The 24,483-nt window shown below is 45.3% G+C and overlaps 2 protein-coding genes and 1 non-coding gene across 29 annotated transcripts in view; 1 reads left to right on the top strand and 2 right to left on the bottom strand.

Moving 5' to 3' along the window:
- SAFB2 (scaffold attachment factor B2) overlaps positions 1-17,125 on the bottom strand; it is a 29,417-nt gene extending 12,292 nt beyond the window's left edge. For all 5 annotated transcript variants that reach the window (XR_014056537.1, XR_014056539.1, XR_014056538.1 and 2 more), the window contains exons 1-11: positions 16,863-17,125; positions 15,668-15,752; positions 11,601-11,665; positions 11,309-11,512; positions 8,988-9,050; positions 8,261-8,288; positions 6,828-7,338; positions 6,350-6,399; positions 5,742-5,842; positions 3,015-3,164; positions 2,814-2,926 (exon numbers count right to left, since the gene is read on the bottom strand). Coding sequence is in view for 2 of the 5 variants with exons in the window: in XM_081499515.1 (XP_081355641.1) it covers positions 2,814-2,926; positions 3,015-3,164; positions 5,742-5,842; positions 6,350-6,399; positions 6,828-7,338; positions 8,261-8,288; positions 8,988-9,050; positions 11,309-11,512; positions 11,601-11,665; positions 15,668-15,752; positions 16,863-17,048 (1,556 nt within the window). In the remaining 3 variants the exon portion in view is untranslated. The remainder of the gene's footprint in view (positions 1-2,813; positions 2,927-3,014; positions 3,165-5,741; positions 5,843-6,349; positions 6,400-6,827; positions 7,339-8,260; positions 8,289-8,987; positions 9,051-11,308; positions 11,513-11,600; positions 11,666-15,667; positions 15,753-16,862) is intronic.
- Positions 17,126-17,405: 280 nt separating this feature from the next.
- SAFB (scaffold attachment factor B) overlaps positions 17,406-24,483 on the top strand; it is a 60,004-nt gene continuing 52,926 nt past the window's right edge. For all 23 annotated transcript variants that reach the window (XR_014056531.1, XR_014056530.1, XR_014056529.1 and 20 more), the window contains exons 1-2: positions 17,406-17,721; positions 20,761-20,845. Coding sequence is in view for 14 of the 23 variants with exons in the window: in XM_081499496.1 (XP_081355622.1) it covers positions 17,533-17,721; positions 20,761-20,845 (274 nt within the window). In the remaining 9 variants the exon portion in view is untranslated. The remainder of the gene's footprint in view (positions 17,722-20,760; positions 20,846-24,483) is intronic.
- Positions 23,251-23,323, bottom strand: TRNAK-UUU (transfer RNA lysine (anticodon UUU)). The gene has a single exon. It is a non-coding gene; the product is annotated as a tRNA-Lys (tRNA).

Here is a 24,483-nt window from a genome sequence, read left to right as displayed (position 1 = left end):
CCAGGCTGGGAAAATCAGGCCCCATGAGGTCTACTAACAGGCACCCCCTGCTCTCTCTTCCCACCAACCAGGCAGAGTGTGGGAAGCCCGAGGAGCCCTCTCCCAGATGCCCCTCAGCTCACCCTTCCTTCCTCCTAAACTTCACGGATGAAGCTGTTATCTTTAATCAGAACCATTCACTGTAAATGCTTGTAATGTACTATTTTCCCTTTAAAACACAAAACACTACAGTAGATACAGCTCCAGTCTGCAGCCGGAGACAGCCACCACGGATGCCTTTACCGTCAATCACGTGGCTCCACCTCTCCTGGCTTTACATGCATGTTCCTATAACCACGATGCCCTCCAGCGATGCTCTAGGTTTCTTAAGACTGACACAGCGGCATGTCCTCGTGCTGCTCTATCACACCTTCCACCCCATGCCCTGCCTGTCAAGCTGTGTAGACACACTGCACAGATGTGGGTCCCTTCATCTGGTGCACCACAGTCCTCTGTTATTCACCTGGTTCTCTTCTGACAGGCTAGAGATTGCTTCCTGGTCACTATGTGACTGCAAGAGAAGTTCCCAGGAAACACCTTTGACATGCTTCTTCCACTCTTTTGGTGTGGGAACCCTCTCCCTCCCAGTAGACCTGAAAAATATCTTGAAAGGAGATCCCTTCTACTTGTTCCAGACTCACATGCCACCTCCTAGACACAAAGGGACTTCTCAGTATCACAAAGTTAAGTAATTTCTTTTCTTTTTTTTTTTTTGGTTGCACTGTGTGTCTTGTGGGATCCTAGTTCCCCAGCCAGGGACTGAACCTGGGCCACTGGCAGTAAAAACACAAGAGTCCTAACCACTGGACCACCAAGGAATTTCCTAAAAAGCAATTTCTAAAACACTAGATGCATATATATACCATAAGTGTCAGCCCTGGGTAGTGGGATTACACTTGACATCTGAGTGCACTTTCTAAATGACAATTTCATAAAAACTCATCCAAGACCAGCCCCCTCTTCAGGAAAAGCTTCTCTATGTTCCTTAGGCTGACTACCAAACCTAGAAATTCTCAAAATGAAAGGTCTCAAACGAAAGGGTGTCCACTGAAGAAAGAGTAAGATTAAAATCAAATTATAAAATGCTCCTAGACCAACTATGTGAGAGCAGTCTGGTTCAAACACCTTAAGCTTGTCATCCAGTTAAGTGCCCCTAAATGGGGAGAAGACCCCCTGCATGCCACAAGCCCGTATCACTCCTTTCCCAGCTGTGCCTCCTTCCACGCAGAGCACAGACCTCACAGCATCATTCCAGTGGCTGTGGAATCCGCCTGACAAGGGCTCACTAATGGTTACACCCTCTTCCTTGCCCCCATGGCTTCCTGTGTTCTACCAGAACCAGTTTCCAGACCACTGACAGGATGTGTCTTCGGAGAAGTTGCCGATAAAATTACCATCTCACCCCTAATACAAAAAAGGCTCACCTGACATGCATTTCTCCAGGGTTTATGAATTCCAATTTGGCTATTTCATTTCCAATGAAGATCGACAAGAACATCTTTAAAAACTAAGTTTAACTTATGAATATAATTTTGCCCCTAAGCATACTTACTTAACCATAAATTTTCTTACATGAAAAAAAAAAGGGGAGAAGAATGGAATTACAGAAGACTGACATTCTCAGCAAAGAATTCAACTTTTAGAGTGTGAGTGGACATAGAAATTAAATTGTGCTGCCAATACAAACTCACGGCAGATACTCTACCTTCTGAGAAAGGCACCCTGTCAGGTACGTCAACAGTCTACCTCCTCAAAAGAGAGAAACCTGTTTTGATAAAAGTATCAACAGGGACTGCCTGCTTTGAAAGATCTGTCCTTGCTTTCATCTTGATTAAAGATGCAAATTACCTCCTTTATAAAAATAGTACCTCAGACCTGCAGTTCCCAAACTATAGTCCAAGGTACACGAAGATGGGTCAACTCATAAGTGCCCTGGGATATTTTAAATTTTGGAAACAAAGAAATATTCGCTATATGTCAGACGCTAGGTGAACTAAGAGCTTTTGGTTACTCATCTCAATATGAAATCAGGCTACACTCCTTTGGGTAACACTGGCTTTGCAAAGCTGGACTTCTGCAGTTACTGTGATAAAATGTAAGAACTGCACAAAAATCAATGTGGATCAGGAAAAGTTCAAGGTTTGCAAGGCTGTGCAACAGCTCAGAATGTCAAGAATGAAGTAAAAATACAGCTGACTCTTAACTTGGGGGATGGGGTGCTGATCCATCACATAGTCGAAAATCAACTTATAACTTCATAATCAGCCCTTCCTATCCACATGGTTCCACATTTGTAGTTTCAATAAACTCCGGCCCCACAGTGCTGCCGTTCTTTACTCCTGAAAAAGCTCCCCGTGTAAGTGGACCCACTCAGTTTAAATCTGCCTTGCCAAAAGGTCTTTCAGTCTGTTATTTGTTTCAATAGATAACTTGTTTGAACATAAATCTTTGTGCTGTGCTCAATCGTGTTTAACTCTTTGCAACCCCATGAACTGCATGTAGCCTGCCAGGCTCCTCTGTCCATGAGAACTTCCAAGCAAGAATAATGGAGTGGTTTGTTATTTCCTCCTCCAGGGGATTTTCCTGACCCAGGGATCAAACCCACATCTCCTATATTGGCAGGCAGATACTTTATCACAGCAAATCACTGGCTCAGCGATTTGAACATGAATATTAAAATGCAAGAACCACCTGAGATTTAAATGAGGAGCTGGTGACCCTGCGGCTGCCACTTGCCGTCCTCCCAAGGGAAAGGTTTTTAAAAAGCACCTTACTTTTCAACTTTGATCTCCACTGAATGATGTCTGTCAACACTAGACAACTTTTCCTTCTTCACTTCACACTCTTTTCTGTCAGACAGCTTTTTCCCAGAAGGTTCGTTTTTGGCCTAAAACACAACATAGATAGAAATGGCTCAGGGACCAGGTCTTCTGGCCTGTGAATCCTGCAAGTTCCAGCAGCAAGGACGGCCTTACCTTCTCAACAGAGATCATCCTTCCGTGAAGCTCAGTTCTGTGGAGATGGCTGATACACTTTGTGGCCTCATCAGATGTTGACATGGTGACAAACCCATAGCACCGGGCCCCAGGACTGCGGGCATTGGTCACCACTTTGGCTCCAACAACCTTCATGAGAAAGGGTACTCTTATTTTCTCGTAAAAATAACCACACTATGTGTCAAAAATTACTAGTAATTAACTGATCATCAGAATTATTTCCACTTGTTTGCACTTTTCTGGAAATTGTTATTCCTTGCAAGGATTTATTAAAGTGCTTCTAATTAATCCTAATCTATCAAAATACGATTGCTTTTGATATAAGATCAGCTCTCACGATGACAATATAAATAAGAAAAGCTACAGACAGATGTCAGTAACCACTTTAGTAACCTCGAGACAAATGAAACTGGAAATACAAGATGCAGCAAAAGAAGTTCTAAAGGGAAAGTTCATTGCAATGAATGCCCACATCAAGACACAAGAAAAATCTCTAATAGACAATGAAAGGAATCAGAATGCAAACTAGTCACATATACCAGATACAGCTAATAAGCCATATATTAAAAACACACAATGCAAAATCAAGTAGATAAAACAGGTACAAGCCACCGCCCCCTGCAAAAAAAACAGGGCACAGAGGAAGATGACAAGATTTAAAGCCCACCATACCAATGCTTGTGTCAAATGTAAATGTTCCCAAAGGACATTTGAAGTGAGGGTTGGGACACACAGAGCCTGAGACATGTGAGCCTGGGCTTCTGGCTCGGACCTCCTCTGACTCAGTTAGTCAATGTGAACAAGTGCACTCCTCTCTCTGGACCTCATTGTATCCAGCTGTAAGATGGTGAGGGGACCCATGCTCCCTAGGGTCCCAGCAGACCATGACATTCATGGTTTTCCACATGGGGGTAGAGAACCACTGCCCAGCCTGCAGAGGGAAGCCCTGATATGTCCAAAGCACCCCATACAGGGCCAGAAGGGACAGAGCCTCTGCTGAGAGGGACATAGATGTCAGTTCTTACACCAGAGATGAAGTTCTGCCTTCTCCCCTCTCCTCAAGGTGAGGGGCTGGGTCATTTGAGCATTCCATCCAACTCATTAGCCATGCCAAGGCATCACTTCTGATCGCAGGTAAGCCCAAGTGAGAACAGACACCACAGAAAGCGCCCAGTTCCCTGTCGGTGCCCCTTCCCCGATTCCTGCCCCCAGCCATCAAGCTCCTTGAAAATCAAGCCTCTGTCTGCACACCCGGTTCCAGGGTGCAGTTCCACCGCAGGGCCTTCCTAAGTTCTGCTGCCCTGGCCCAATGGCCAGGCACACTCAACGCTCAGGTCTTGGCCTAACGTCATATCCTCAGTGACAATCACTGAGTCCACCTTCCAAGTCTAAATTAGGTCTTTCTACCATACAATGATGGCAGGCGGTAATCTTCAATATACTTAAAAATAAATACCTGACATGTTGCAGTAAGTTATTTTCCACCAGATGTAAGACCTACAACAATGCCTTGTTACCTGATTCAGCTTTACAATCAGTGAAAGTCATTCAGTCGTCTCTTTGAGATCCCATGGACTATACAGTCCATGCAATTTTCCAGGCCAGAATACTGAAGTGGGTAGCCTTTCCCTTCTCCAGTGCAATCTTCCCAATCCAGCGATTGAACCCAGGTCTCCCTCATTGCAGACAGATTCTTTACCAGCTGAGCCACAAGGGAAGCCCAAGAATACTGGAGTGAGCAGCCTATCCCTTCTCCAGCAGATCTTCCCGACCCAGGAATCAAACTAGAGTCTTCTGCATTGCAGGTGGATTCTTTACGAACTGAGTCATCAAGAGAAGCCCAGTGCCTGACTGTAAATAAGTGAATACATAGGTTTTGGCACAGTAGTGTTCTACATTCTTCCAAATGCTTCTTCAGGGTGTCTGCTTCAGTCCCTAACTTCTCATCGAGGAACAAAGCCCTGAGCAAAGGAATGATGACCAGGCAGCCAGGATGGCATAGCAGCGTGGAACCCCTGCCACTTCCTGCTGCTGAGTGGCACCCTGTTGACTTCTCCCACCCACCATGGACCCCCGGGAGACTGCTTCATTAGCTAATTTCAAGACAACAGAATTGTTCTTGAACATTCCTCAGAAGTTTCTGAATTGTAATATTTTCCTCCTGTTGCCGTGACCAGGAGTTGATTTATTTTTAAGCCACTGTCCTGTTCAAACTCTCCAACTATGTACTTAGGATGTTAGAAGATATATGGAGACCAACTCTTCACTTACTGTTAAGGGGAAAAAACTCAGCATGCCGGCTGCCAGTGTTTTTTTCTAGCTGCTCCACGGCACGTGGAATCTTCCCAGATCAGGGATCGAACCTGTGTCCCCTGCATTGGCAGGAAGATTCCTAACCACTAGACCACCAGGGAAGTCCCAGTTTCTAGTTCTGTATTGGCTAAAAGATAGTTTGTTCAAGAGAAGCTGGAAAGCACAGCAGGGACACGGAGACTGTAGTTGTACACACCTTCTCTGAGCAGCGCCTACAAGCTGTCTGCTCTGCCAGTCATCCACTCTCAACCAGGAGACAAGGTTTACTACCCACAACTGGTTAGGTTCCACTCACCTCCGAGTTTTTGTTCTTGTCTATTTCTTTTCCCCCAACTGGAAATGAGAACCAGTATGCCAAGCCCCGGTGGGTGGCAGCACATTAGGGGAGCATACCTTTCCATATTTGCTGAAGAGGTTCTTCAGATCTGTCGCCCGAGTTGTGGAAGACAGTCCACTGACCCACAGATTCCTTCCAGAGCTACTGCTGATTCGACCTGCAGCAGGAGTGAGATGATTATGCTTGGCCCCCTGAGACTGCAGCCCTCTCTTAAACCCTAACGCAATCCAACCTTGATTCCTCTGACTCAAAAACTTAATTACTGCCAACACATGGGACAGAAGGTGAAAAATCTAGATCATAAAAACTGAGTTTTCTTACTCAAGGAATAATCGCAACTATGTCAGTTATAAACTGAAATGGCATTCAACGATCAGCTGATGACCAAAACAGCAGTTTCTAAAATTCTATCATTTTACAGGTAGAAGAATACTTATCCTATAAAAGGACTTTCACCATTCCATAAATGACAATCTCATCAAAGACACATGTTCAGAAGCTCACCAACATTTAAAAATTAGTCTCTCAAGATATGATTAGCTGATTAATTCCCATAATCCATAATAAAACCAAGTACTGGATCCAAATTGTGGATTCCTGCAGACCCTCCCTCCCAAAATAAGGGATCTGTAGGTGACTCCCTGAAATGTAAGTTGAATCATACCTTTTTCATCTTTAACGATTGGCTTTATATCTTTTTCTTCCTTAAAAGAGCTAGAGATAAAAGTTAGTATTACTCGTACAGGAAAAAATGAAAGAGAACTAAATCAAAAGTATGGTATGTGCTAAGACTGAATACCTACCAGAAAATTAGTCAGAAATAAAATTTTAACAGGCACCTTTGCAAGCTTATATTGGAAATCTCACCCCACCCCCAATACAATGTCAGATTCTTAAAAACCAATTCTATTTAGCTGAAGATAACACTTAACAATTTAAGAGCACAACCATAGCAGGTTGAGGAAAACAAAAGGAATTGAAATCACCCATTAAAAATACACAGAGAAATCAAACATTCTTTAGAGGTAAACTACAATAGCATCAGTCTGGCTGGCCAATTGCAGAAACAACAGCTTATGTGTGTCATTAAACGACCAATGAAAAGGAGATAGCGTCTGGTCTAAAACTGAGAAAAAACAAACCTCATTTTCTGATCAGCGCCCTCACTGGCTGAGGACTCTTTAGGAGCCGGAGGGACTTCATTACAAGCTTCAAAAGCAAACTTCTTCACGTCTTCTTTGCTATCCCCGGGGTCCGGGCTTGAGGCTTCCGGGGGCGCTTCCGCGGCCTCCTCGCTACAGGCTTCCGTGTGCTCTGAGGCTTTACTACTCTGCTCAATTGGCTTCTCTAGCCCTACAGGCTCACAGTCCATCCTCTCGTCATCGCCTGTCTGCTCCACGGGCTCCCTTTTCACTACCGCTAACAGGGTGTCTGCCTTGCTCGACTGAGCGTGTGCTGTTGACTCGTTGGCCAAATCTAAATCACCCTCCTCCGGATGGGCGCTGTCAAAAAGGTCCTCTTCCTCCGCAAGTTTTCTGTCTGGCCCCACGCTACTTGTTTCCTGTGCAAATGGCTGCTCCAGCTCGGAACCTTCTTCTTTTACTGGCTCAGATTTACAAGTTTCCCCCAAAATGTCGAGTATTTTCTCATTTTCTACGGATTTAACAGGAATAGAATGGCACAAGGTTTAATTACCAGGGAAATAAAGCAATCACAAATGCGGAACTGGCACGGCAGCCACACTAACACGAAGAGAACTGCTAGCTACACAGAGATTGGAAAACCCGCGGGTACACAAACTTAACACTGGTTACACTACCTGCACTTTGACCGACTGCTAGACTAAGCCTCTATGCTACATGGAAGAGAAAAGGCCCCCACAGATTTAAACACCTACAACCGTGTGGCAGCTTCTCGACAGTCTCGTTCATGTTTTTGTTCAAGTATGGATCTTCTCCTTATTTTTCCAGTGTCCAAGGTGCTGAATCGAACGCGATCACCATTCAAGGACAGCTCGACCTTCAAATTTCTTTGAATTTCTTTTAACAGAACAGTCCAATAGGAAAACCAGAAATTTCCGCCGAAGGAGATAAATGCAGTCCAGAAGGGGAACAACACGTTGGGAATTTTCGTGGAGAAACTCTGGTTCCTCTTCTGGAATTCAGTCACTTCTCAGGCAATCAGTGCCCTGACCACCGCTTTGTCCTACCTTCACTGCATTAATCTAAACGACTGCAGCAAATAATACAAGCTCTGCTTCATGTGTAGAAACACATGGAAGAATCACCGGGGAAGGGGGGGCAGGGGAAGTACTTAAATGCCACTCTACATGGTTAGAGAGATGAAAGTCATCACTACATCTCACTTAACATATCTGACCTTCAGAAACCAGAACAGCACTTCCACAGATCTGGTGATACGAATGGGTTTCCAATCTCTGATCCTTGTACGATCTGGATTGTCCACCATTAAAATAATTCATAAGACCATAGAAAAGCTTAAAATATATAAACAGCTTTAAAAGAAAAGTGGGAAAACTTTCAAACCATAACTGTTGTGTTTCTCTTATCAGTACCTGGCTCCAACAGAGGTTCTTCAATATCCTATTGAGAAAAAGAAAAGACAAAACTCACAGAGCACTTTAATGTTAGCCCGTCCAATCCCCCCTTGCAGTTAGGCCTCTGCAATTGGCAACAACTTCCCCAGTCCAGGCAGATATCACACACATGACTGCTGTAGACATCACACCAGATCTGAGAAAAGTCTCTCTCCCAACACGGAACTTTATGTGTAACTGGAACATGTCAACAAAACCATTTCTCCACCCTGCTGGACAGCTCTCCCTAACTTCACCCTGGACTGAAGACACTAGCTCCTGGGCTTTGGGAGTCTGGCCCACCTATTTCTGCAGCCCTCCACCTTGCTTTGTCCATCCCTGCAACAGGCCCCAGTCTTCTTTACCCCTTCAACTGGCTAACTTGACTGGCTCGCCAGACCTCAACTCTGACAGAGAAACTCCTCTGGGAAGCCCTCTAGTGTTTGTATAACCCAATCACCTGCACTTCTCCCTTCTGGTTACATTCTCGTTGGTCATTAACACCATGCCCACTAGGCTGCAAACCCTGACCCTGAAAATTTAGCTCAACCGCTTATGCTGAGCATCCCACTCAGGACCAAAGTGCAATGGATTGTTTACACACACACACACACACACTCTCTTTCTCTCACTCCTTCTTTTTCACTGTGGAAAATTCATCACTCATGTCAGGTTTCCAGCCATGCAGAACCAGACAGTAACCTACCGGAGGTACTTTGAAGTCCAACGATGAAGCATCCAAAGTGTTCTCGAAGCCTTCCCCATCAATCTGAAAGAAAAAACGCCAAGACTACTTTGAGGAGACAGAATTATGAGTGTCAAGGCCCACACCTCACCACTTTCCAGGCCACCTACAGATCTGTTTTCTTCACGATGCCAAATGCCATCTGCAAGCCCACTGCTGGATCCCAGTGGCTGCCCCTTAGCCACAGGGCGTATGTCCCCAAAGTCCAGTGGCTATCTAAAACTTCAGACAGCACCAGGCCTTAAACACCATGTTTTTCCATACCAACGGACAGGGAGTACATACACTATGGATACACTGGACAAAAAGCATGATTTCTGTCTGTGAGGATGGCACAAGGTTTCTTCATGCTACTCAGAATGGCATGTAATTTAGAACACAAAAATTGTTTATTTCATCTAATATTTTTAGACCCCAGTTGACCATGGGTAACTGAAACCTCAGAAAGCAAAACTGTGGGTAAGAGGGGGACAATGTTACTCTGTTGATCACCTGCCTCCCTGTTTCTAGGCCCGCTCCAGGATCAGGCAGCCCCAGGATCTCTGACAGTGGCTCAAAGCAGCTGGCACTCTGTCAGCACCAACCAACTGAATGAACAAACGAATGAGCAGATTCATTCTCCAGGCAGTTTCCCCACACTGGTGGTCAGCATACACTACCCAGCCTCAGATTTCTGAAGCTGACTCAAAGGGAAAGTGAACTTCACACTCCTCTGATTTCACTTGGAAGCAATTATTTTAAAATAACAGTAACCTGGCACTTTCTCTAGTATACTTTAAAACAAATATTTAACTTGTTTTCTTTTTATTATCTACTATACTAAACAAAGGGTTTCCCTGGTAGTTCAGCTGGTGTAGGATCCACTTGCAATGCAGGAGACCCTGGTTCAATTCCTGGGTCAGGAAGATACCATGGACAAGAGATAGGCTACCCACTCCAGTATTCTTAGGCTTCTCTAGTGGCTTAGATGGTAAAGAATCCGCCTGCAATGCGGGAGACCTGGGTTCAATCTCTGGATTGGGAAGATCCCCTGGAGAAGGGCATGGCAACCTACTCCAGTATTCTTGCCTAGAGAATCCCCATGGACAGGGGAGCCTGGCGGGCTACAGTCCATGGGGTCACATAGAGTCAGACACAATTGAGCGAGTTAGCACAGCACAGCATACTAAAGGAAAACTAGTATCTTAAAGGTTATTAAATTTGAAAGCTAACTTTTTAAGTGAAATACAAAAATATCCCTCCCTAAGTAATTTTTTCTTAGGTTTGAAACTTTTTTTAGGGGGGGGCGGGTGGGAAGGGCAGGTCATACAGAAGCGTGCGGGATCTTAGTTTCCCAATCACATACTGAACCCATGCCCCCTGCTCTAGGAGTAGAGTCCTAACCAATGGACTACCAGGGAAGTCCCAGGTTTGAAACTTATGACCAGGATGTTTCCATTAACCAAGAAGTCAAGTCTATGCTATGGAAATAATTAACACACAAAAGCATTACACTGAGAGAATTAACCAAAGCTAACCTATGTCAAGGTGTGGCAACGTGTGGAATTTGTGACTTTTGACCTTAAAGGTTTAAAGCTCAGTCCTATAAGGGCACTTCTTTTCCAGTCTAAAGCTAGAATGCCTTAAATAAAACCAAACTAAGACAGCTGGGCATGCCAAAGTGGTGAGGTTAAACTGGCAACCAGTTCCAGGAGGACCACCAGGAAATTTTATGCCAAAAAGACAAGTGAAAGCTGGCACTGTGATGTTGCTTAAGAGAATTAAAGTCTTCCCTCAGACACAGGAAGTTTAACAGTGGATCCCTTTAATTGGAGGGATTCTTCTAGGAGACAAAGACTTTTCTTCACTGTATTTCACATCCTTTAATTAACAACTGTCAACTTATACATGGAATACATATTTAAACTATCAACAGAATTATCTGCATGGTGAGATTATGAACTGTTTGTTTTCTTATCTTTCTATAGTTTTTTTAAATCTCTTTTCTTTTCAAAGAAAATACTTTCAACAACAGTGTCAGACTTTTGACTTATGCTAAGAACGTGTCCCCTACCCAATTACAGAAATATTCTCCAACATTACAGAGAAGTTATTCGTTAGTTAACATCTGATCTGTGTTGAGTTTAAATGGATGCAATTTACGCCAAGATTTAGATACCAAATGGTGACTGAGCTGTGTGTTATTTAACCAACCATCAGTGTGTTCCATCTTGGCTGAAGCACACAGAAACAGTGAGGAGCCCCAGGGCTGCAGCGCGTTGCACCGCAACTGCGTTACCTACAGCGTGTCCTGTGAACTGATCCGGGAGCTCCCTCAGCTGCGTGGCCACGTAGTCTTTGCTCTCACAAAGGGATTCAAGGATGCTGTCAGTGCCATCCTCCCCGAAGTCTGGAGCAGTACTGTTCTCAGCCTCGGTTTCTTCTAACACATTAACGTCCATCATGTCAATACTTGGCAAACCCTCCAAACTTGCTTCCATATCCTCCTGTAATGAGGGACGACGAAAGGCATCAACAACCAGGTGGACCGGGACGCAGAGCTCCTGCCGCCCCCTCTGCTGTCATGGCATCTACCTGCCCATCTCTGGAATCTTCTTCCAGGCCATTGTCTTCAGTGCCTTCCTCTTCTGCCTTTTGTTCTAATAACAGAAAAATTGTTCAGTCAGATAGCACTTGGGTTCTGGCCTTTTAATTAGCTTCTGCAGGACAACGCAGCTCAGTCTTGGTGAGAACATGATACAAGGAAGCTGAATGTGCCTGTTCGTCTGTCACGTACAGTTTTGTCTCAACTGGAACATAAGATCTAGAATTTCTGTAATACCATCAAAAGTATTTTGATTCTGCACAAAATATCCAAAGCTTCAAAAGGTTTCCAAACCACTTCAAGCTAACACAAACATCCTCCAACAAAAATGAGCAAAGGATAAAAACAGGCATTTGCCAACGAGTAAATTTAAAAAGTCACGTCCATACAGCACCCAAAGAACTACAACCTAAGAGTGTGTGCTGGACGACAGACCTGTGAGTTCCCCTTCGCTCCACCCACTGCATCAAGCCTCTGGCTTTCTGTCATTCTTCAGCCCAGAAGATTTTTTCTACTCAAGACAAAAGGCAAAGACTACCATAAAGTCTATTTTCATCCTGGGCTCTGTGAACGCAAAAGGACTATTGACAGTGATGCCAGGTATTCCCAATGGGGCTGGAAGGGAAGGAAAGTGGAAACTCTTCGAAGGAAAGTAAAATCTTTGGGCTCCCTATGTTATCAACAGCCTTAAAAATGTACATATCTTTATTCTAGAGTTCCCTTAGGACATGCAAAACTCTATTCTAAAGGGTATATACAAACTAATATACCAAAGAAAAGCAAACCATGGCATGTATGTTTACATGTGGGAGGCCAGTATGGGGGGTCAGTGAGGGTGTGAGCTGTAACAGGGTGATGCCTGGAGACATTTTTGGTGTTATGACTGGCAGTGCTACCGACATGTAGTGGGCAGTGGCGAAGGATGCTGTCCAGCACACAGTAACACAAAGGACAGCACCCTACCACAAAGCTCTCGGTTCAAACTATCAACACCGCCGAGTCTGTAAAATGCTGTGGCATACCACAGTTTTGCAACTTAAGAAACCTCATTTATTTTATAAATGTTTAGCTGATTTACAATGTCGTATTAATTTCTGCTGTAAAATAATTCAGTTATACACATATATATATTCTTTTTCATGTCCTTTCCATTATGGCTTGTTACAGGATACTGAATACAGTTGCCTGTGCTATACAGTAGGACCTTGTTGTTGATCCAACCTATATATATGGTAGTTTGTATCTGCTAATCCCAAACCATCACTCCATCACTCTTACACACCCCACCCTCCACAACCATAACTCTGTTTTTGAGTCTTAAGAAACCTCAATCTTTGATTATAGATGCCAACTGCAATATCCTAAGTATTTCATTTCCCATTATTATCAATGATTACTCAAGAAATGTAGTTTTATTACACACTGTGCTCTTCACATTACTTAATACCCCTCACAATGCTAGCAGGTTTATTATCTGCATTTGACAGAATTTGGTTCTGCTCCAAAGCTGGGACTCAAAAACCGAGCTGTACCACCTCCCATTATATCTGAACTGGGCATATCCTTTTGAAACACACTGTTTAAAATGCTTGATAATTGCACCCAATTTCTCAAGCCTCAAACAGTAGCTTGAAGTGCCCATGAAGAAGGTAAACAGGAGAGAGGCAGACCAAAAAACCTCACCAGAAAGCACCCTAAGTGGGAGTGAGAATGAGATAAACTCTGGGCACACAGGCTGCACCCCAATCCCAAGGGATGGGTCTTGACTAAAAACTGAAGGGTGGGGGAACAGGACAGGGGAATGGCACAGACAATTCAATTTTAATCCCAAATGTAACCTAATTTAGAATGCTGATCTTTCAAAACACACCCAGTTTTCAGCAATTCTGCCCATTTAGATGAGTTGGGGAAAAGGACTCAAGTTCTGACCTGCAACAAGTTCAGCTTCCTTTCACTTTTGAAAGGCAGTGGTTACTCACGAATTCCCAGAATCAGTCCAACTTTGTGGCGGACTCTGGAAACCCATTGGCTGATGCCTACTAATCTCGAGGACCTAATTTCAACCAGGACACCATGAGGACCTAGCACTTCGTATAACTAACCACATGCCCAGATGCCTCTGGAGAACACACTAGCTCTACAACCTGGAGGAGCTGTTCTCTGCCCCAGGATCTTGGGCTTCGGGGACTTCTGTGAAAAAGAAGGGTACCAGTGCCTTCCTAACCCCAACCTGTACTGGTATAAACACTCACTTTATACCAAGAGTAACCATTATCAAGGCTTTCCTGACACAATGCTACCTAACTCCAAGTAGCTTTGAGCTGACCTATGCTTTAACCCATTCAGACATGTATTGGAAGCACTCAACTAAGTTTTTCTAATGATTCAAAGATTCCTTATAGGAGCCAAAATCATTTTGATGAGTAAACCTAACCTCACAATTTAAAATGAGCACCTACACACAAAAAAGTTTAAACTTTCAGCTATTCAAAACCAAACTTTCAGATACGGGTAACTTAACAGCAAAGCACAAACAGGCTATCTGTATGTTTCCTGCTATAGATCCATCCCTCATGATTGGTTTGTTTCAACGGTCCACGTCTACAGCTGAAATACGGACAGTTTCATGAGCAATGAAAAGATACCAGTGTTTTAAACATAACCCCCTTTAAGTGTAACCTAACTCAAAAATTTAACCTTTCAAAACACGTGTGTAAGATTTATACAGTTCACTGAGTTCTGGAAGTCATCCTGCTAGAAAAAGCTGTGAAAAATATAAAGAGAAGTTTTGGAAAATACAAAGTTATTTCTTTTTACTTTCTGAGCAGCTGTATCCCACTGCCTGAAATTAGCACTTCTTTAGGTGAATGGACAGCTGTAAAAACTTTCGTGCAGCACCCTTCAAGACAACAATCCCATCGTATGGGAGTTGCAAATTATACCGTCCTTATCACAGTAAAGTCTGAAAATGAGAACCACTGTTAGTGAGGTTCCCAAGCTTTTGCTGTCAACCGTAAAAAGGAAAGGAGCACTGATACATGTCATACCACGGATAAACCTTAAAAACATGATGCTCCATGAAGGATTCCAGACATGAGAGGATGCCAGACATGAGAGGTCACATGCTGTATGAGTCTACTTACATGAAATGTCTACAATGCGCAAAATCCTTAGAGACAAAACCTCAATTAGATACTGCTGGGGCCAGGGGGATGTGGGAACTGATTGCTAACGGGGGATAGGCGATTCGGGGATAGGCAATTCTTCTTGAGATGAAATCTAGAAAATGTTCTAGAACTAACAGTAGTGATGACATCATAATCTTGTGAATATACTAAAAAGCACAGCATTATACACTTTAAACATGTGAATTTTACAGTATGTGAATTATATTTAGATTTGAAAAAAAAAATCTCACTAGTAAACCAGGCAAATGTTTTCCAACAACCTATTTTGGACCCTAAAGAAGTTGGGTTCTATTGGGTCTCTGCCTGCTGTCATTTTCCTTGATTTAAGTCCTATTTTTTGAACCAGGAAGACAAGCAGGTGCATCTGGTTGCTCAGGTCAGCTGGGGCAGCTTTTAAGAGTGTCCCTTACGCTAGTTCTTTTTTAATCCTAGAAACAAAAGCTGTAATGTTTTTAACTGTTGTTCAGTCACGAAGTCGAGTTCGACTCTTGAGATCCCATGGAATGCAACCTGCCAGGCTCCTCTGTCCATGGGATTTTCTAGGCAAGAATACTGGAGTGGGTTGCCGTTTCCCTCCTCCAAAGGATCTTCCTGAGTCAGGGGTTGAACCCATGTCTCCTGCATGGGCAGGCGGGTTCTTTACTGATGAGCCACCGGTATTTTAATTTTACTTGGCACCTGCAAATCCTCCCCAGCACCCTGACATAGTTATATGTTAGGTGATGGAAAAGCAAGCTGTTAGATGGAAGACAATGAGGGCCAAAGGAGCGCTCCTGACTTGGAGGGCTAGAAGAATGCTAAAAAACCAGTTCTCTATATAAGCTCTCTTGCTGTAGATACCCCAAGCAGCAACAAGTTAAAGTGGATACCTTTCACACATCTCTTTGTCTTCTTGCTTGTGGCTTCTAAGGCAATGCCAATTTCATCAGGATCCTGCCCTTCTTCCTTAACCGCCTGTTGGGAAGAGACAAAGTTGACAACACTGTTAAGAGCTGTGGGGCACACACTGCTCTTCCTCTGTAACAATTTCCCAGCGACAAAGGCAACCCTTTCCTGCAAAAAGCAACTGTTTCTGCCACGTGGGCTGCCAGGTCCCCAGGCAGTAGGTGAATCCAGTACCACTTGGTTCTCTCTGGGCCCTTCACCCAAAAGAGGCTGGGGCTCCACAGTCAGGGTTGGAGTTCCAAAATGGTCCCTAACCTTCACACTGTCTCAACTTTAAGTCAATAACGTTAACAAACAGGCTACACTTGGTCTGGCAGTGGGCAAAGGGCTGAGCACTGCTCAACAGGCCACCTTTGACCCAGGGCAGGGAAGATCACAGAACATCCTGGGTAGTGGGGGAGGTTGGTGGTTCAAGGCAACAGTGTCTTCTTATCCATGCCTGGGGACTCCCTGGTAAATTCACCAGGTTCCTACCCTCACGAGCTTGATTCCATGACAAATGACCACTCGCCATACCCAATTTTGTGTTCAACGCTGCGAAGTGGGACAATGAACACAGGATGGTACGATACAGGAAGTCATGGATTGGAGCAAGTCTTCACTTCGGGGGGTGGGGGGCGGGGCGGAGGCGACATTTCAAGACAGACCCGAAAATGACAACAAAGCGCCAATTCGATGGAGACCTGGGAGAGAAGCCACCAGGTGTAGGGCACGGTGAACGCAAGCGTCCTGGGGCAAAAACAGGCACAGCTCCCCTTCCCGGGCAATGTCAAAGGTTCTTCAATCATCCGCTCCGTAGGGGAGGAAACTGAGGCGCTGGGAGGGGACAGCACCTGTCCAAGGTCACACAACCCTGGGAAAAGTCCAAGGGCTACCCTACGACTAAGATGGGCTTTCAGAACACTGAGATGACTGAATGGAAGGAGGCGACAAGGCACAGAGAGGGGCGGTGTCGGGCCAAGGTCACACAGCCGACCCGCGGTTCCTCACAGTTCGGACCGGAGTTCGCAACGAGAGATGCAGGCCGGGGGCGCCTCGCACTAGGGAGTCGCAGTGACAGGCCCGCGCGGGGGCGTTACTCGGTCTCTGGCGGCACCCCAGGGCCCAGGGCCGCCTCACCTTCTTGAGCCGCTCCATCAGGACGCTCTTGTTGCCGCCGGTGTCCAGGTTCCGCTTCTTCAGCTCCGCCCGCAGGTCGATCACCCGCAGGTCGCTGAGTCGCCGCGTCCCGACCTCTGAGACGCCTGAGACGACAGCGGCCGTGCCAGAACCCGAGTCGCCGGACCCTGCCAGAGTCTCCGCCATCCCGGGTGTGCTGTCCCCGCCAATTACTTCCCAACCGCCGGCGGCTGCAGCGGCTCTGAGCACAAAATGGCGCCGCCAGAGAGGAAAACGCACTCGCTTCCTCCCGCCCCCTTTTCCGGCCGCGCACGCGCACCGCCCGAATAGGCGTTCTTAGCCGCAGTCGGACGTTTGCGCGTCGACCAACCGCAGGCCCACGGCAACAGCGCGCAGGCGCTGTAACAGCTGTACGCATGCGTCTCGGCAGTTCGCGGCGGGAGGCCGGCGAGACGTAAAGCGCCTCGTACCTCACTCACAGGGCTCTCACTACGCATGGGCAGAAGCGGCCCCGGGCGTTGAACCCGGGCCGGGTACGCCTGCGCAGAAGAGAGTAACGCCGAAGCGGTCGGAACCGTTCTCTCACAAGGCGGCGCAAGTTCATCCTGAGAGCTGTGGTAAACCCGGCCCAGGTCTGTGTGAAGTGGTCGGCAGAGCCAGGGCCCCTGGAATGGCGGAGTCTCTGTCCGGCTTAGGCGATTCTGGTACGGCGGGCGCAGCGGCTCTGAGCTCCGCCTCGCCGGAGACCGGGACGCGGCGCCTCACCGACCTTAGGGTGATCGATCTGCGGGCGGAGCTGAAGAAACGGAACCTGGACTCGAGCGGCAACAAGAGCGCTTTGATGGAACGACTTAGAAAGGTAGAGCTGGGGCCCTGGGGGTGGGTAGGAGGTGGGCCGGGGAACCCGAGCGGCCGCGACGAGGGGCCTCCTGGCCTCGGGTCCAGCCCCCCCGGTCCCGTTTGCGGCCTGCTCCGGGCCTCTCCCCGCTTTTCTCAGGCCCGAGCGGGATCGCCGAGCCCCGGCGGGCCCGAGTTCAAAGCCCAGCGCTGCATCGGGGCGAGAACAAGAAAATCTCGACGCGAACGGGGAAAGTTTGAGGTGGCGGGTGACATCGGCCGAGGGCTTGTGTTATTCGCGTCAACCCCTGCTTTTTAGGGCTTCTTTCGGCTGCTTTCATCCCGATCTCTGAGAGTGGACGCGGAACCTGAAATCCTCGCTCCGCCCGGGGAGTCAGGGGACTCGGCCACGGTCACTCGGCCGGGGAGGGGAGGTCGAGATTTGAACCCAGGCCGGGCGACTTTCTGAGTGTGTGCTGGATGCGGGGGCCCCCTCTGGGGAGAGAGATGCTGCTTGATCCGTTAGGCCCTAGAAGTCTAGAATAGGGGGTTAGTTTACGAAGTAACCTTATCAAGAGGGTATTGAGAGCGGGGTTGAGGGGGAATGGCTGGGGGACTCAGCCTGGCAGGAAGAGTGCTACTTATAATAAAGACCAGAAATGAAACTTACAGTTAGACTTGAAGAGAACCTAAGGGCTCTGCCAGTCTCTTGACCCGATCTTGGACGTGAAGGACATTTTAACCCTCTCTTGGTCTGTTTCTCCTTGTGTCCAAAAGAGGAAAATATTAATTCTTAATCGTTAGAGTTAAGGAATATGGCCCAAAATGTGCTTGGCATGCTACCTGTAGCTTATAAACATTCAAAGTGCAATTGCTGTCACAGTTAACTTTTCTCTCTGTATGCACTGTGTGGTATTTGCAGTCTGTGTGTTACTGAACCCTGCCTTGGGGGGTTCTGAGGGATGCGTTCGAAAAGCAGAGTTAAGTGTGCTTTTCTGCTTTCCCTGTTCTGTATGATTCCGGTGGCTTCTTTCTTTCACTGTCTCTTGTCTCCGGACTTCTCTGTGATTTCTAACTAAGCCTTGTCACCTACCCTCTCCCCACCCTACTCCCCCAAGCAGTGCAGTTTGTGACTCATTCCACCCTCTCCTGCCTCCCAAACAACAGAGGATCGGGTTTTTATTTATTAATTGCTGTTTAGAGGAAGTGGGGATTATTTCCTATTATCCAGATAAGGAAACTCAGGCTGGAGAGTGGTGAATTACTTGCTCTGAGTCAGTAGTGCCTTTTAACGAGAGTGTGTGTCTTTCACTATGGACACTAACTCCCTCTAAGCAGACACGGCAGGCAGTTCATCCACAGAAGTGTTTACCTGAAGAAGATGCAAGGAGGGGAGAGTTGGCACCCAGGGACCTGTGATCCATGGGTGTTACTAGCCATGGGGCCTCTTGTCAATAAAGGGAAATTGGTGGGGGGAGTGGGGGTGGGAGGCTTTAGCCATTATTCCCCCAGATAGTCCACAAGCCTTCGATGCTGATAGGGTGGCATTGAACCTTCTGTCGGGCTGTTGACTGAAGCTGGTGTATCTTCCACCAGCATCTCTGAGGGGAAAAATCTGTTCCTTCTTCCTCTCCTCTTCAGTTTCTTAGGGATGTGCTCAAAATGCACAAACATCATTGGCGTATATACCCATCTGCCACCTTACCCGAGCAAGTCTGGAAGTACTGGAGTTCTTCTCTTCTACTTCTATCACCTGTTGTTTTGTCCCTTCTTTGGTTTATTTATTTATTCTTTTAGGAAGAACAAAAGAGGGAAAGGTGGAGGTGACAACACACAAAGTGTAATTTGGCAAGACCTGTAGGGATGACTCATAGCCTATAGTCCCCCCAGGGACAACCCTGTAAACACTACACCTGGACGAGATGACCTGAGGGGCGGACTGGTCCACCTGTCTGGGGTAGTTGTTGTATTCTCCTGCTGGTGGTCCGGAATCTTTTGTCTCCAGAAGGAGTGTAGGGACTTTCTGTTTGAGCCCTCCTTCATGCCAGGGCATAACTCCAAATCTTCTTTCTGACTCTAGCTTCAGAGAGAAGGGAGAGGTTTTCTTGGTACAGGTTAGGTGTGGAGCCCCCCCAAGCCTTATTCTGAACTTAGACTTTACCAAGCTAGAATACTCCTGAGAATCTTTGAGACTTCTGAAACTATTTACAAATAGAACCGTGTTTGAAATGGATTTAAACAGAACATGGGCTCCCAGGACTGTGCAGTAGAGAAAGGGTTTTCAAAAATCTGATTGTGAAGCCTGGTGTCTGGGGATATCAGCATTGACAGGCTTGGTCGGTTGATTGCTTGATTGGTTGTTTTGTGGGTTTTTTTTTTTTTTTCCTCCTCTGAGCGCCTCCTTGGTGGCCTACACAGTGCTGAGCATAAGTGGGAGCTAGTCAAATGAAGAACAGGCTCTTGGGATGAGAGGGGGGACTTGCCAAGAGATCCTTATAATTCTCTGTTCAATGAAGCAGGTTCTCTGGTGGTTGAGAGCAAGACCTTAGGAATCCATCAGAGAGATGAGTAAGGGTTGGAGTAATCCGTGTCCCATCCCATGCCATGTCCCATATTCTGTCCAGATGGTGCTAGTGCAGGCATTGAAAAGGGATCAGGGAGAGAGTTGAACAGTACAGTGTTGAGTAACGGCATAGGTAATTTGGCCCAGGAATAGGGTCAATCCGATTGTGGTGATAATTCTAAAAATAAGCTGACTGTTCGATGAGTGCTTGCTTTTTGTGGCTAATAGGAATTCTCATGACAGCTTTCCAGGGTAAGAACTTTAATTAGCCCCTCCTACCAGAGTAAAAAACAAACTCGGAACAATTAAGGAAGCTTGCCTAAGACCAGGCAGCCAAGATACCGTAGAATCAGTCTACCTCTGGGGCCCTTGCTGCAACAGAAAAAAGGAATGAATAGGTGGGGAGAGGCCCTTTCCAGATCAGCCCCTGAAGCTTCTGTGAAAGTCAGGTCTGTGTGCTGCCTTTTTGGGTGAACTTTTCTTTTCCCTTCCCTTTAGGCAATTGAAGATGAGGGAGGTAATCCTGATGAAATTGAAATTACCTCTGAAGGAAACAAGAAGACATCAAAGAGATCCAGCAAAGGTATGGAGGGTGATGTTAGGAACTTCTTTCAAACTGGCTTCCTCTGCTAATGTGCCTGTGGACTGCCCTGTGAATCTTTGATGGACCTTGAATGAAGGTGTGCATTTTCTTTCAAGATCTCTCCAATGTATTTTTGTTTCCGTGGGATTTGGGAAGTCTCAGCATGGAAGAGGTACTGACACCTTTGCTTATTTTCTTCTGTAGGTTTCTCGGCAGCTGTTGCTTATCCAGAGTCTTAACCTTCTTGAGGTAGAGAGTGTTTAGGATTACTTGAGTCTCCTATTGGTCTGACTTGTGGAAAATAGTTTCCCTTTTAAATACCGCCTGGCCAAAGCAGAGTCGTCACTTTTACAGATGTTGCTTTCAAAAACTGCCTATCGCATAAAAGCCGGATTCCACATGGCATTAATGACCCTCACCATTGCCCCAGATGGTCCCTTCCCGGTTCTGCCCCCACCACTTTCCTCTATTACATCCACCTGTAATCAGGTCCCAAACACGTGGTTTACTTCATCCACTCCTCTTCCCCATCTGTCTGCATTTGAGTCCTAGTTCATCAAGAGACAACTTCTGATCTCACCAGTAACAAGTCTTCTCTCCTTGGGTCCTCTGCACTGCTCTGGCCTGAATTTCAGGTTGTTGAGGACAGAAGCTGTGTCTTCCTTGTTTTCCTATTTAGTATTTGCTGATGAATTACTTCCTAATTGAATTCAGTGACATCCAACTACTGTTTTAGGAAAGAATCAGCTAAAACTGGGCATTTGGGCTATCCTGAAAGTTCTCTTGGTAATTGGAGGTTTTGTTGCTCAGGTCCCAAAACAAAATGAAATGCCTTCACCTGGCCCATGGTGAAGACCTGGGTGTGAAATGTCTGAGAGGCAGGCACCAATGTCGACCAGGTTGTGTGGTGTATTAGCTCTGGGAGAAGAGCAGTCAGTGACCTCACTTTGAAATGAAGTCACTGTGTGGTCCACAGTTCATCGTGCATTTTTCAATTTGCCCAAGTCAATGTTTTTTCCAAAGCAGAGTAGTTAAAAAATCAACAGAGAACACAATATTGTAATTATCCTTCAATTAAAAATAAATAAATTAAGGGAAAAAAATCAACAGAGATAGACTATTGTGGGGCAGGGGAGAAGTAGAGTCTATGGAGCTCCTTTTTTGCTTTCTTTTTCTCTTTAACAGAAAAAGAAATCCATGTGTTAAAAGTTTTTAGGAACACAAATAGGCATTAAATAAACGAGGCAATCCATTATTAAGATTATGGACATATTTTCCCAGACTTCTTTTTGTCCACAGCCACCTAAAAAACAAATACAGAAGGATGTTCACACACCTGTGTACTTTTGTCTTTCCTTAAAAAATTGTTCCTACTGCACACAGTATTCTTTACTTTTTTTACTTAGCCTGTAAAGGGCATTTTCAATAGTGCTGAAAATAAAAACTTCATTCTTTTAACAGTGAATAATCATTCTTCGTATGATTGTACCACAGTTGAGCTCCTCAGTCTTACTACTAGACTATTTGTTCCAGTTTTCAGCATGGCTGTGAACCAGAATTACCTCTGCTGAAGGAATATGTTTTTGTTAATTAGAGAAGTAGAATTCTTGGGTCAAAAAATATGTGCATTCTATTTTAAAAATAGTTCTTAACAAATAGTTCTCCGACAGGCTGTACTGTTTAATAACTAGCAACATTAGGGAATGGCAGAGGGTGCCTATTTCTTTAAATTCTCACTTAATGCTGAATATTACGTCTTTTTAATGTTGCCTCATATATAGAAGAAAAGTATTTCATTGTATGAATTTCCCCACAGCTAAAGTTTTTATTTACATTTCTTCACAGGTTAAACAGTTTCTGATAATTGACTGCCTGTATTTTCTGAATTGCTTTTTCATGCCTGTTGCCCATTTTTCTGCTGGGTTGTTAGTCTTACTGACTTTTGATAGTGCTTTCTCTCTATAAAATGTCACAATTGTTTTTTCCCAGTTTGTTATTTGACTTAACTGCTTTGTTGTGTTTTGGTCTTTAAAATTTTAATCTTTAATACAGGCAACGCAATCAACCTATTATAGTTTCTAGATTTTATGAAAGTTGCTCAGTCATGTCCGACTCTCTGCGACTCCATACAGTCCATGGAATTTTCCAGGCCAGAATACTGGAGTGAGTAGCCTTTCCCTTCTCCAGGGCATCTTCCCAACCTAGGGATCGAACCCAGGTCTCCCTCATTGCAGGTGATTCTTTACCAGCTGAGCCACAAGGGAAGCCCAAGAATGCTGGAGTGGGTAGCCTATGCTTTCTCCAGCAGATCTTCCCGGCCCAGGAATTGAACTGGGGTCTCCTGCATTGCAGGTGGATTCTTTACCAACTGAGCTATCAGGAAAGCCCCAAAATAGAGGACAGCACGCCTGAACAGGGGCTTGAACCCTGGACCCTCAGATTAAAAGTCTGATACTCTACCTACTGAGCTATCCAGGCTCCTATTTTAGGAGCTGTCCAAGCGCCTAGATTTTTTCTTGTATATTGAAAGACTGTCCTTTGCTTTAAATTGCTTTTTAAAAAGTCTGCATTGTGGAGTAGTATTTATTGTTTTATTTTGAGTTCGTTTGGAATTTATTTTTGCATATGTGAAGTAGGGGATCAAAATATGTATTTTTTAAAAATACATATTATTTATTTATTTGGCTGTACCAGTCTTAGTTGCAGCATGTAGGATCTAGTTATCTGACCAATGATTGAACCTGCATTGGAAGCGTGGCATGTTAGCCCCTGGACCACCAGAGAAATTCCAATATGGGACATTTCTATTAAATTTCTTGTGCCCTTGCCCCATCAATCATACTACCTACCTATCCCTCAGGGGAAAAAAAAAGTGATTACTTTGACCATAGATGATTAGTTTTGCCTGTTTTAAAACTTCATCTAGAACCATTCAATATAAAGTTGGGCAGGTGCATACCACTTGTGGGAATCTTAGTTCCCTGACCAGGGATTGCACCCAAGCCCTCAGTAGTGAGAACATGGAATTCTAACCACAGGACTGCCGGAGAATTTCCAGTACAAACTCTTTTGTGTCTGGTGTCGTAGCTTGGAGTATTTATATTTTGCAGTTAAGATTTTAGCTGAAAATAGAGAGGTTTTTTTCTTGCCCTGTTTGAACAAATTCAAAATTGTTTGAAATCTGGTTGTTTTAATCAGAATCCTGGAAAGCATGAAAAGTGGAAATATTAGTTGATCAGTGCGACCCCATGGACTGTGGCTGGCCAGGCTTTTCTGTCCATGGGATTTCCCAGGCAAGAATACTGGAGTGGGTAACCATTCTTTTCTCCAGGGGCTCTTCCCCACCCAGGGATCAAACCCCAGTCTCCTGCACTGGCAGGCAGACTAGAAAGCATACCTTAGGTAATTTCAGCATTCCTCCAAGGTAGTTTTACACCAGCACTTTGTCTAGCTCTTTTAGACTCTTTTAAAATAATTAGCAGCAAAGTAATTTAACCAGAAGAGCAAAGTCAGCATGTTTGCTTTTTAAATTATTGCCTGATTCTGTGTTGCGAGCATGCATGCTAAGTCACTTCACTTGTGTTCGACTCTTTGTGACCCCATGGACTGCAGCCCACCAGGCTCCTCTGTCCATGGGA

The sequence above is a fragment of the Giraffa tippelskirchi genome, chromosome 6, assembly GCF_054371585.1.
Source record: "Giraffa tippelskirchi isolate mGirTip1 chromosome 6, T2T-mGirTip1v1.2.pri, whole genome shotgun sequence".
NCBI lineage: Eukaryota > Metazoa > Chordata > Mammalia > Artiodactyla > Giraffidae > Giraffa > Giraffa tippelskirchi.
The sequence above is the reverse complement of the archived record's forward strand: the minus strand, read 5'-3'. Positions and strand labels throughout refer to the sequence as shown.